At 39.3% G+C, this 14,035-nt stretch overlaps 1 protein-coding gene across 1 annotated transcript in view; it reads right to left on the reverse strand.

Annotated features, from left to right (window-relative positions):
- The window catches only part of LOC121913765 (glutamate receptor ionotropic, NMDA 2D-like), a 153,376-nt gene extending 139,542 nt beyond the window's left edge, over window positions 1–13,834 (reverse strand). Inside the window, exons 1-3 of the mRNA XM_042436564.1 lie at window positions 13,631–13,834; window positions 10,205–10,342; window positions 3,809–4,075 (exon numbers count right to left, since the gene is read on the reverse strand). Coding sequence (XP_042292498.1) covers window positions 3,809–4,075; window positions 10,205–10,342; window positions 13,631–13,804 — 579 coding nt within the window. The 5' untranslated portion in view covers window positions 13,805–13,834. The remainder of the gene's footprint in view (window positions 1–3,808; window positions 4,076–10,204; window positions 10,343–13,630) is intronic.
- Between the last annotated feature and the right edge of the window lie 201 nt (window positions 13,835–14,035).

Raw genomic sequence — 14,035 nt, forward strand, 5'->3', positions numbered from 1 at the left:
GCTGGCCAGTCACAACAGAGCGAGCTCAGCGGGAGGGGGCCTTAAAGAGACCAAAGCTAAAACTGCCTGTAAGGAGATATACTATACTGAGGGGCTGCATAAAGGGCCAGTATAAGATAAATAAGGAGTTTTTTGTACTGTGAATCATGCAGAGCTAGTGGAGTCCAAAAATAAAAATATAGAGCTGGAAATTAACATAATAGTTCCCCTTTAAGGTCACCTTCCTGATGAGCCCACTCTGTTCTGATTGGAACAACTTGTGGAACAACCTTAACAGCAACCTTAGCAACAAAGACTGCAGAACGGACACCTGTTTGTGGGCATATGTGAACAATCTGACATCAGTTTGATGGGGATGTTGAGGTAACTTTGCAAATTAAGCTTTCAGAGCAGGCTGAAGCCCTGGCTTTTGACTTCCAGGCAGCATTTTTTTACATATGTTCACCTCATGTTATGGAAACATTATCCATCCATCCATCTATCCATCATTAGTGTATTTACTTTCAAAATCTTTAACAAGCAACAAGCTGCTTGAAACTTCATTGGTTTCTATGATTGAATACAGATTTTGAAAATGCCATTACCCATCTCCTACAGTACCCTCTCAATAACCTTTACAATATCTTCTCAAAAAGATGTGTACATCTAAATTGTAAAACCCAGCAGAGGGTTCATTCACTCCTTCAGTATTCAACATTTCATATCACTTTCATTCCATTACATCATGTTCACTCCGGCCCTTTACTTTTGGTCCATTCTCCGCCTCTTTCTTTCTTTCTTTCTTTCTTTATCCCTTTCATGGACTTCATTTTGACAAAGGTCATTTACGCTGACAACAGTAAAAGGATGAGAGCTAGGAATGAATACAAATAAAAAGGGTATGGCGTGAAAGGGAGAGATGGTGAAACATAGAGATGGAGCATATATTATGCTCATACAAAGACAGCGGTTGGGGAGGAATAACAGAAAAGATCCTGTGGCGCCCAGAAATTCCTTCCTCCCTATCAGATGTGTTAGACCACGGCTAAGGTCACCTCTGCAAAGGGCCATTACCTTATTCTTGGGTGTTGTTTGTCTGCAGCTGTTTAAAAACAGTGATTCAAAAAGATTGGTTTTATCAGGCTAAAGATTAGAAAAAGTTTCTTGGTACTGACTCACTGTTGAGTCTGATCTTCAAAGAATAGCTCCACCATTTGGTGCTCCACCAAAATTTTTCATGTATAAATATCTGCCTTTTTTTTTTACAAAGCTACAATAAAACATTTTATTCCTGCTGAACAAGACCCTGAAGTTTTCATATTTTCCCAAAATAGGTTTTAGTGAATGGCATATCTCTCTAAAAGCTGTAAAAAGTGACAAGTACCAAAAGAAAAAAAAAAAAAAGAAAATGTCTGACTGTCAAAAAAGAAGCACTCAGAGACTCCTGGAAATTAACTGGTAATTCCTGGTGGTTAACCTGCAAGACCGAAACCCATTTTTCCCTTTTTCCTTTCTTTTAGTTGTCTAAACTTCACCAGACTGTAATCACTGGGGTTGCAGATCAGAAAACACTCATATACATAATTTTGGGGCACTCATAGGGGTTTAGGAAAGCACTGATGAAAGGTCTATTTTATCATTCAGGTGTTAGGACGAGTTGAAAAAAATTGATTTAAAAACCACAAACACTGAGCGCTACAAACAGCTCGGCTGACCATCATTAATCTTCTTTCCATCATTGTTTGTAGTTGCCTACTGGTCATTTCATAATGTCATGCTGTGAGATCCATTTATAGTCTAGTGACAAAATACAAAATACAAAAATGTTCGATCACACATGTTTGTTATATCAACAGAAATTAAAGCTGTAGATTTGAGATATTTCTTTGTTTGGAACTCTGCACTGACAAATCCCAAATCATAGACACCACAAATTAATCATGAAGAGGATAAAGAAAAAAGGCCCACAGGTTAGTGAGTCGGACTTGTAACTGTGAGGACATCTGATTAAATCTCTGTTCTCTGATGAATGATGAGACTACCAAAGTGCCCCAGAGCAAAGCACTGAACACTCAGCTGTTGGAGAAGAGCCGCTCAATTCAGATCAGCAACAATTAGATTCATAGTTCATACTACAAAGCTCCCAGGTGTGTGCAACGCTGAGGCTTAGAGCCCAAAATATCATAAGAGACACTTAACACCCCGACAATGGACTGTTTAGACTGCTGAGGTCAGGCAGACGTCTGTGCAGTCACATGGCCAAAACCGAAAGACTGAAGAGGAGTTTCTATCCTCAGGCCATCTGGATCCTCAACAAACAAGCTTCACTTTAACAAAAACTTCCACAAACACAGACACTCTTGCAATACTGAACACAAACTGTTTGTTACTACCCTTTGTCACTTTTACTTTTATTTGCACACCAGGTCACTTTAACTGTAAATACTGTGAGATTCTGGAAACTGGTAAGATTTGTATGTATAGTTTTTTACCTAACTTCAAGATTAGAATATATATTTATATAGTTTCATCTTGCACTAGCAATTTTTTATTTTACCTTATTCTATTTATCTTATTTTATATATTTACTTTTTTTTTGTTGATCCCTTGGATATTCTTACACAGTAACTGAGCATCCCTTTCATTTCACGGCATGTTTTACTTTGTATCTCTGTGCATGTGACAAATAAAGCTCCTTCAATCCTTGAAGTAGTCTCTTAGGATGTCAGTGTAAATGAATAGCTTGTCCTCAGTCAACCTCCCCTTAAGTAAGGCTTTTGCTGTAAGCAGCGGGCTGTTTTTAAAAGGTAAGCTGCTATAGCTTCGTTCAATGGCTCGCCTCTGGTTAAAAACACCTGAGTAACTTCTAATTTCATAACTTTGGGTATAGAGTCAGTGAGAGCACTCCATATATATTGATCTGGATAAGATGATTAACCTTTTTTAGAGTTTTTAGAGGCCGGTTGAAATTAAATTGCATGTTTTTTTTTTCTTCTGCTACAGCGTACAGAGGAAAGATCAGCACCCAAAAGGCTAAAAAGTTTGTATTCTATACATAAGGTGAGTCATGATTGTGTCCCTTGTGTGTGCATCAGGATGCCATTGTTTCTTTCATATAGCCAATCAAGTCCTTTCATCTTAAACTGTATTTAGATAAAGCGGTAATGTTCACTATTCTATCATAGGCTATTGACAAGACAGCCTAACACCTAAAGAGCCTTGAACAGCAACCAAATGCGTCCTTCTCCTCGGTCAAGCATGAAAACACGTCTTGTGTTGCTTCTTCATTTGCTGAACAGGCTACCAAATATCCACATGGAGAAAAGTGCACTGCTAATGTAATTTTGCAGGCTACACAGCTAATAAGATAGTTGGCTGTAAAACATTGACCAACATAAAAACTCTGCAAATCATTTTGGTCAGTTTAGAAATTAATAAATTGTGTGGTCTTTTGCTTCTAGGCTACATTTACTAGCAGAAGTTTGTTTACATTGTGTCTGCTGCTGCTAGCTGCTGCAGAATAAGGAGGTTATAGTAATAATGGAGGAAGGGATCTTTTTTTTTTTATCTGCAGATTGACTGCTTTCACCATCTGACTCTTCAAGGCCTGTAGAGCCTTTACAGATGTTAGTCACCTCAACCTCAGACTACAGGAGAAGCAGCTTCAAGGTAGACGGTGAGAAGTGTTGCAGAAACACTGAGTCCTCAGATTAAATATTGTATTTTGTAGCACTGCCAAAAATTCGATAGAAGACTTGACAGAATAGAAATTATTTTCACACTTAAGAGATGAATCAAATCAACATTCATGTTTCTGTCCACGCCTCACCTGTGCTTCGTTGTCTTTGAGCACCCTTTTGGTTCGCGCCCCACCAGGGTCGTCCGTCACGTTTAGAGTCACCACGCTCTTCTTCTCCCAGCCGATGAAGGAACCATCTGTCATACCCTCCACCATGGCCAGGAAGTCCTCATAGCCATGGTGACGGGTTGTCACCACAGAGAAGGCGGTCCAGTCGTACTCTTCGAGCACCTCAAAGATGACTTCCAGCTGGAGGGAAGTGGAGCAGGTGAACTGGAGGTAGATGGAGCCGCTCTCCTGAAAGCAAGGAGGGAGAGAGAACATGAAGCCATGAGTGCATTTGGGCATTGAGGTGGGTAGATATCGCCCCTGAATTCATGTTTATAAAGTATGGATGAAGATAAACCACAAGAAAATTGGACAACTTATCACTGTTATCAACTCTGAACACTCATGTTTGTTGCTTCGTTGGACCTCGTTGGAAGCGAGGTCACTGCATTTTGAGATTTCAGAATTTGCATTGATAAAGCCAATAGCAACAGCTATGAAAATTGTAATAAGTAGTTTTCCTTTAAAGGTAAGTAAAAAAGTCTCATATCATGATGGAACACAAACTCCAGTATCCAGTATGAAAGTCAGGCACATACCAGTCATTTCTTTTGAGCCCTTAAACAGGAGGAATGGTGAGAGGAGACTTTGACTCGATCTATACTGAGGATTAGATTCAACAACTACAACTTCTCACAACTAAATTATCTCTGAAATAACTGTCAGACCTTACAGGATAACATGAGCTCATCTGGAGATAACATAGATTTAATCAATAATGATAGTAAACAGTTGAACTCTACCGAGAGAAGTTACTGATAGCTGGCTAAAATGCTAATTGGCTAGCCAGAAACCTGCACTAAACACACACATATTTTCCTCATATTTTTAAAAAATAAAACAGTAAAAATAACTAACAAAAAGGGGAAACAGGTCTCACCTTCACTATTCAGTAAGGATTGAGGATTGTCCCTACTGGAGCCCCAAATATTAACAGCAGATTGACAACCAATCATCCCACACATCTGCATTGGCCATTCAGTACACGTAAAAGCACCATAATAAGAACTATTACAAAAGTTCTTGTCACTTTCCCTCCGACAACACCCTTACTTTCTCTCCCACTACTTAGACAATTTCCTCCACTGGCCATAACTCACAGACTGCTGAGCTGTCATGAAACTAATATTGTAATTCAGGGACGCTGTGATGGCGAACACATACATTTTGAAAGAATATGCGTATCCATACAGTAGTCATCTAAGTTCTGTCTGTTCTCATACTTCAGCTCTCTTCCTTTTTGCCTCGTGGCTGACTGACTTCATCTGACTTCAGTTTTAGTGAGAGGGGAACACAGAGGAATAACAGTCTTTTCTGTCAAAAAAGTCCTTGACTTGTGAATAAGGCTTTCAGTGTCGATGAATGAAACAATGATAGCCTTCCTCCCTGCTGCTCCAGTCACATTTAATCTGAAGAGATGAGCTGCTCACTGACAGAAAGAGGAAGTCATTTCTCTTGGCTTTCCATCTATTGTGTTTTTTTTTTTTTTAAACTAGAACAAAAGAACAGAATGGAAAGAAAAGTCCATGCGCTGTAGACTAGGGGGGTTGTAATACACGTACCATTACACCGCTACTATAGATGCATGCGAGTTGTAGTCTGAAGTAGACAAGCCGCCATAAACCAGCATATATCACTCTAATGTATGTAAGCAATTTCACTTTAAGCACTTTTGCCAAGAAAACTTTCCAAGAGATCTTTTAGAACTGACTATACAGTAAAAATATAGTCATCAAATGCCATTAAAATAGGTATATATAATATACAAACTGACTTTTAAATAAGAGGTAGTCCAGTTTTAACAGACAGTTAGTCTTTTCTGGGCTGTGCTGTTGTCAGATGCTCCAATAATAAAGTTATTTTGGAATAAACATAAAGTGAAAGCCAAAAGCAGCTGCTCAATGGAAATTTTACTTTGATAAATCTCCATTAAATCCTGTTTTTTCACTCACATTCTGAACTGCTTGCCAACATGGGGCCAATGGTGAGCCACCACCCCACTGATCTTTAGCCAGCTTGGTACTATGTTTCCTGGCTCAAATTCCACTTTTTTTTTACAGTATTATTGTGCATTTCCAATTTTTTGTTATTAAATGATGCACTTCTGATTACAATGCAAGAAATCATGGAGGTTAATGATTTTAAATCATGAGCTAGCAACATATTCCTGCTGTGTTTAATTAGCTACTTCACAACAACACTTTCTCATCCAGACGGTGGAGGTCAGACAAAAGCTTGTGTCATAACCAATGTCAGACTAGTGCTTTGAGACTGAATAACTTCCACGTTCACACAGATTATCTTCTTCTTCTGGAAGGAGAGACTGTCGACTGCATTTAACACGTCTGCTTTCACTGTCGGTGTGAATGTGTTCGGCTCTATTCTCTCACCACAGTAACGGTGGCGGTGCTTGAGAGTGCGACACATAAATCATCCGTCAAATTTGTCTATTTGTTGTTGTTATTTTTAATGAATACGAGCTGAAACCCTGAAATAAAGTGAAGGACCTTTCATGCGTATGTCTATGAACTTTCTGACATGGCCCAAAGATTTCAGCAGTGTTGTTAGCAATTAATTATTTAGTGCTTTCTCACCATTAAACAAAGAGGCAGTGAACATGTTTTTAAATTAGTCATCAGGAATCTCAGTCTGTGTGTACCTTTAGCGGATCAAAGAGGAAATCACACTGCCTTCCCATGTCGACGGGGCTCACCTGAGGTTATGCTGCACTGAAGTAGGTCAAGTATCAAACCAGCAGTCTCATTTATGATGTAAGCTTGTCTACTTTCCTTAAACCCAACTGAGAGTGGCGCGCGCACAGGGAACATGCTGGGAGTGAGTGGTGGTGTAGCAGGAAACATAAAAATGAATTTCCGTGTCCCCTTGGAGGCTAGAGCTAAAATAAAATACTCTACTTGCACTGTTGTCATGTGAGCACTCACCAGAAACAATGACTGACTGACACTGCGTCCCCAAGTCACAGTTTTAGAGGCACTGTTGACACAAGGTTGATTGATTCTTGGCGTGTATTAGGAACATGCATGACTCAGCATCCCAAAGGTAATTGAGAGCTGATTAGAGTTTAATTATACAAACATTTATCAAAGGGTAGAGCTGCTGTGGGGACAAAAATGCCCAATTGTGTTTTATATCCTCTGTTGGTAGGGTTAAAGAGCCATAACCTTTAATGTTTGTCTCAATCACAGTGTAAAGGCAAGAGGTAAAAGAAGAGTCAACTGAATCCTGGCACTCTGCTACTAACTCATACATGCTAAATTATCTACGCTATAGCCTTTCTGTCCGCAATTTCCAACTAGAAAGATGAGAACTCCCGCAACACTTGTAGTATGAAGAACAACTTTATTAGTTGACCAACGTGTTTCGGCTTGTGGCCTTCATCAGGGTCATCATAAAACACATTACAAACACCATTTAAATAAAGTAAGTTGGGCATGGAAAAAAGGTAAAAAAAAGTTTTAAAAAAAAAATATAAAAGGCAACCAATCATATACAAATAGACACATATCAGCCAATGGGACATCTACAAAGATGGGTTGGATATATGTTCATGTGGTTTCAGGCCAATCGTTGTCCAAGAAGGGACATGGGTGACACCATATTTGGTCCCTTAACTAGAAAGGTGCAACTAGGGGGTGGTACTTGGGTTCATCCAAAAATGTGCCTATTAGATATGGCATACAGGCTTTATAAAGTGCTGTGTATAGAGGGAGCAGAAAGATGCATAGTACAACAATATAAATAACCCAAGTACCACCCCCAACTAATAAAGTTGTTCTTCATACTACAAGTGTTGCGGGATTTCTCATCTTTCTAGACTTATCTCCCTTCTCTGTGCACCTTGGAAGTAGGTGAAGTTGTGCCAGAAACCCTCACTCTGCAATTTCAAACTAGCCTGAAGCCTTTTCCAAAAGCCAATCAAGTAGCCTTCCAAGAACATAACAGCCATGTTTATGACTGAATGAAAAATAAAGTATTTATATACTATAACTAAAGCTCCTTTTGTGCTGGTCACGCTGGCAGTTAGCTGACTGGTGCTCAACCAATGAGATACTATTTCTCTCTTCTGGAGATTAAAAGAGAGCCACAGTCCTAACATTATGTCCATGTTAGCCTCGGTTACAAAAGGATTTTATAACTTTCATCAGTCTTTGTGTAAAAATATATTGTGTTTCCAGGGTTTATTATACATATTATAAGACAAATTCTCGTTGCACTACAGCACTTGCTGTTAGAAATGGAAACCTTTGTAATTTTAACTACAAAATAACTTACTGAGAATACAAAAAACTACAGCTCCCACGAACATTTATCAGCACAGCAGCTTATGTCTTCGTATCTCAGTTCTGTCCATTTAAATAATCCTCCACCCTCTTTCTTCTGAAGTAATTTTTCCAACTTTTTAGCTGTAATCTTTGCTGTATAACAACATCAACACCGTTCTGTCCTCTCTGTCCTGCTGTTATTAGATGTCTGAAGTCATTGCAGCCCCTAAACTCACCCATGACCTAACCTCTTCTGTTGGCGTGTAACCAATGATTGTCAAGGGCTTATGGGAAGTATGGGATATACTGTTGGAGTACGGCTATAGTCCAAGGCAGGATTTTTAGTTGTAAGTGTTATTACAAATGTCAATGTGATTTTTAAATGAGGTCTGGAATAGGATCTGGAAGTTTTGGTTTCACTTTGGCACTCAATAGCATCATCTTAACTTAGTTTTATCACCATCTTTGATTGAGAAACTAGAACTTTAAGGGTAAAACTCAGTGAATCTGCAGTGTATGTCAGAATATTAAAAGGTAAATACCATATCAGGCTAAGTAAAATTCTGGGATTTATATTAACATCTGGTGGCAGAAGCTCATAGAGTTTTACAAATGTAATGAAAGAGGCTTACTAAGTCGAATATCTTCAAATGTAGTTTCTACACCTTCCTCCCACCATAAACACAGCTGCTTTTTGATAGGCAGGGATTAAAGCAAGACAAGATTTGTGAGCTTGAAAAGTTGTCCAGGAGGAAATGTGTACAATGTATTGAATTATGTATTATATGAATTTAAAACTGCTCTATGCCTAAAATCAGGCATGTTGCCTGAGAACTTTAACCCTTGTGATTAGGACCTGTTCAGAGGCTCTACAATGGCACAGTGCTGATTTTTAGTGTGTAGCATCAAATGTCACTGTAGCTGATGTTACAACCATGTAAAAATCATAATAACAGCATCCCACTGTAAAGACAATCCACATTATTAAATATCACACCTGTTATGCAAAACAGCTTTGTTAGCTTGATCAAGTTATCACATCTGCCAACAAAAAAAAAACACCTTTTGTCACACACAGATTATCCAGTTGGAGAGCTGACACCCATTAATTAGTCTGTAACAATGGCCATGCAAGCATCATTTACAACAAGGTGAGACAGCAGTGATTAACAAAATGGAATTTGGACACTGGAGCTCTGGTTTTGTGCTGTCCAAAAAATTAAAATGATCAGAACATAAACATTAATATTACTAAAAATTTGTATATATGTGTGTGTGTATGTGTGTATATATATGCTATATGTTGTACACTAGAGTACTGAAATATTGAACTGTATGGTGTGCACTCAATAACATCCAATTACTAGCATATTTTTAGTACTCAGTAAATAGGAGCAATTCTGATTCTGATGAGCTTAGGAGCACTGACAGAACTAGAGCAATTCTGACAAAAATTTAATTTCCCCCTTCTTCATTACTGCTCTGAGATGAGGTCAGAACAGCATGTTTTCTGAAAATAGAGAGCATTTGGAAAATAAATGTCTCCTACAAGGGAATGTTGTCCGAAGGGAAATAGAAACTCTTTACTCGGCTCCTATTACGAGAACCAAGAGGTTCAGCCCTCTGTTATAGATGTTGTTTGGTACATCAAGATTATTCACAAGCCTAGAGATTTAAGATCCACAGGTGAAAATGTAATTTTTTTGTGGAGAGTGATGTATGAGAAAAAGCTTTGTGTCAAATCTATGCTTGCTAAATTGAGATGCAACAAATTGAAGAAAAAGAGTTTGGGATTAACTTCGACTTTTAATTCTGCAGAATATATTTTTCTAATCTCTAATTAAAATTACATAACAAGAGCAATGGCAACACCCCAAAATAATACCTCTAAAAGGTCTGTTCAGGTCAACAGGTAATTCTTTAATCATTTCACTCGTGTATCTGCGTTTCATCTTCTAAGCCACAGACAGTCTTTGATTTAGTACAAATGAAATTAGCTGGGTTGATGATGCAACGCTAGGTAATTCATTTTTACCTGTGGCTCTCGTCCCAGGCTAGCCCCTCCCCCTACAGCAACCACAGGAACCCCCGTCTGGGCGGAGACAAACTCCAGCATGGGGGCGAGAGGGGCGCGGTTTGGCGGCGGCGGTCTCTCCTCCTCAAACACCAAACCCTGAAGTAAAACAAAGGTTGCACAATGAAATAAAGCACATCAGATAAAAACGCATTACATCACCTTCATTGAGACACAATTTCATAAGCTTCATATCAAGCTTTTACTCATCAAAGCTGTAATCTCTCTTATTCTTATGCACCAATCCCTAAGAATGAATTAAAAGTTGATTAAAATATATTAGAACAATGTGTATGTTTACACACTGTTCAAATTATTAAAGATAAGCGCTCATACCCTACAACAAGTTTTTCTTATCCTACTGACAAATTTCTTGCTACCTAAAGAATCTTTCAAAAGAGTTTAAGAGGTTTAATGAAGAAATGAAAAACATGTTGGAGGCTTTTAAAATTGGGATTGCTTTGCTGCTCTGCTTGGCAATCAATGCACACAGAGATAAAATCAGAGTTAAGTCCCTGCAGTGGACTGGCATCCTGTCAGGAGAAGAGTATGTGTTGTACCTGTACAGCTTAAGCTGCTTCACACCACAGAAACAACAGATAAGCTCCTGGCTTATGGGCCACCTCAGTTTCTACAGGGCTTACTAATAGGTGTGGCTGTTGCATACATGCTGAACTACTGCTGCAAGAAAGCCATGTTTTACAAATGTTATGGCAATCAGGTTTTTTGGGTTGTTTTTTTGTGATTACCCTTCAAGAAATAACTGTCAGCAGTGTTAATGAATTAGAGATAAATGCATGAAGTTCTGGCAATAGCCATTACTTTACGTAATGATACAAGGAGGAGTGATAGTGATTTGAGGCTGGCTTGATGACTTAACGCTTGTTTTCTTGTAGCGATTCAGGGGAGCAAATTGAAGTAAAGTGTAGCTGACAGCCCAATTCTCACAGGGAAGCATTTGATATGCAAATAGGCTACAGAGAGGACCTGGAAATGTAGCAAGTAGAGTTAATAACTCAATGTAAGGCGTTTATAACAAGGCCTTTCCACTGCTCAGGCATCAGGAATCAATATAGAGATAGACAGCTAGACACTGACCACATAAATGAATAGATACATAAATACTGTACAGTATATTTGTCATAGTATGAATGAATGAATGCATGAATGATGATTAAATCATGCAGTGTTTTATTACCTCGGTCAGTATAATCGCAAGCAGCTTTCAGAGTTTCATCTTGCAGACTCAGACTCCCATCCACAAGTATCATGCTATGAATGAATGAATGAATGAATGAATGAAAAGATGAACAAACCACACAATGGACATGAATATGAACGAGCTAATCGTTTGCATTTTCTCTGAAACAAGTGAATAAACAAAGGTACAAACAAAGACGTGTCAGCAACATGTTAAAGGACCTATTATGCTCATTTCCAGCTCTATACTTTTATTCTGGGACTCCAGTAGAGTAGCTTTGCATGGTTCACAGTTCAAAAAATGTATCTTATACTGGCCCTTTATGCAGCCCCTCAGTTCAGCCTCTGTCTCTAACAGGCAGTCTTAGTCCTGTCTCTTTAAGGCCCCCCTCCCGATGAGCCCACTCTGTTCTGATTGGCCAGCTTTCCGAAAGCCTGCCAGTCGTGTTAAGTTACCTCCGATGAAAACCCAACATTTCCTGCTTCACTGCTTCAAATTAAAATCTTTTAAATGACTCAATAATGGGAGACTTTTTTTGTGAGGAATTTACAGGAAATGAAACATGTTCCTCACCGAATTAGTGGAGCCTCATTGTTCACGGACCAGTTAGAAATAATACAAGGAGAATACTATACGCAGAAACAACCACAGTGGTGGTAATGTTTGATGAAGAGCTGCAGACGACCAGCACAACTCCAACAGGTAAACAGCTTATTTTACTTTGCCCTGCTGTGTAATGGAAAAACACTCACTGCGTGCCAGCTCGACTCCAGTTATGGCTTGGCGCGACTACCCCCAAAACAATGGAAAAATGCCATAATGTTAGTGGAGCGGAGCAGTGAACATGCACACTGTGTGTGGAGCCGATGACCATATAAAGAAATCCATCATGAGCCAATATCGGCTTGGGCTGAAAGTACAGTGCTTCAGCCAGTGCTTTTTATTCAAAGGGATAATGTCTACATTCGTTTACCTCATTATTTGACACATAGGCCATGTTTAAAATGAACATCCAACATTGTAACATTATATATATGACTGAAAATAGGGAAAAGCATAATAGGTCCCCTTTAAGGTCTGCATGGCTTCCATAACATCCCAGAACATTTCTTTTTGGTTACTGAAATGTTAGCTGAACCTTACTAGTAATAGCAAGTCTTCAATTATATTCATGGAACATTTTGTAAAGGTATTCAAGGTTTGGAAAAAAAAATAGTTAAGTTCACAGAACATTCTGGTTATATTATGTTGTTGAGAACCCATTACTCAGAACTTTATGAGAGAATGTCAAGTGATCTATAGTATTTAAAAGTTTTTGAAAGGAAAGGAAAATATGGAATAGTTACTCAAAAATGGGTTGCCAGCATATGACATGCATCAAAACATCTGTGCAAATTTTCTGAAAGCCTGCACACTGCAGGCGTCAAGATGTGTGTCATCATGGACTGACATGTGTCACTGTCAGGATACACCATTGTACTCTTTCATAGTTTCGTCAGAACTTTTTATGCAGATTGAAATTATTTGAAAATGTTACAGGAACATCTGGTAAACTGGTTTAATTAAAGAAATGTTGAAGAGTAATGTAAAAAGCCTTCTATCTATGCCAACGGAATAGCTAGAGTGATATGAAGAAGTGAAGCCAAAGAGTTTGCAATTAACGTTGGGTTGTTTTTAACTATCAGATCATTTATCTAAAGTTTTAATTCTGGCCTTAAAGCTGCATTTATTGATATTTTTATATTAAGAGTAAGTCAAATGACCACAAGTAATGTTAATGTGAAAGGGGTTGCTCGTAGGGTTGATTAACTTAAGTAGGTAAAGTAGGCTTTACCTGTTATATGTACCCTTTAATTTAATTCTACTGACTATCTATTTCTAACCTCTAAACTCTATATAAAATGTAACAAAAACAATGGCAACACCCTGAAATCACACCTCTCCAATGTATGTAGAGGTCAAGAGGTGATGCTATGTGCTGCAGCCTACTGTTTCCTGCACTTAAGGAAACACTGAAATTTTTCTATCCAAGACAACTTTGTATGCAGACTGAAATGTTTTGAAAATGTTATGTTGTACAGGAACATACGTGAAACATTCTCTAAACTTTGTGCAATAGTTAAGGAAATGTTCAGAGAAATTAATGACAGATTGTTTTATGTTTTGTGTGTATACAGTACGTCTACCTGCAGTGGTGTGGTGGCCAGCAGCTCACACAGCTGCAGCAGCAGACTGCCTGGGCTGCTCTCATTCACAGCCAGGTAGATGACGTTGGCCTGACCTGAAGGCGTCATCACCGTCTCCCCCACGAGCGCTGCCAACGACAGGGATGCCGAGGAGGAGGAGGAAAGCGAGGCCATCGCAGCCGCTCCTGCCAACGAAGCTGTATCCGTTACTCCCCTTCCTCCTCCTCCTCCACCTCCTCCCCCTCCTCCTCCTCCTCCTCCTCCACCTCCGCCTGGACCGTTTCCCACACCGGGCCCCAGCCCCGGCCCTGACTCACCGACCCCCGCGCCTCCCACCACCGCCGTCTCCGGGAGCAGGGAGGAGCCCGAGTGGACCACGGCTATGTTGACGCCACCCGAGTCCCT

The sequence above is a fragment of the Thunnus maccoyii genome, chromosome 15, assembly GCF_910596095.1.
Source record: "Thunnus maccoyii chromosome 15, fThuMac1.1, whole genome shotgun sequence".
Taxonomy (NCBI): domain Eukaryota; kingdom Metazoa; phylum Chordata; class Actinopteri; order Scombriformes; family Scombridae; genus Thunnus; species Thunnus maccoyii.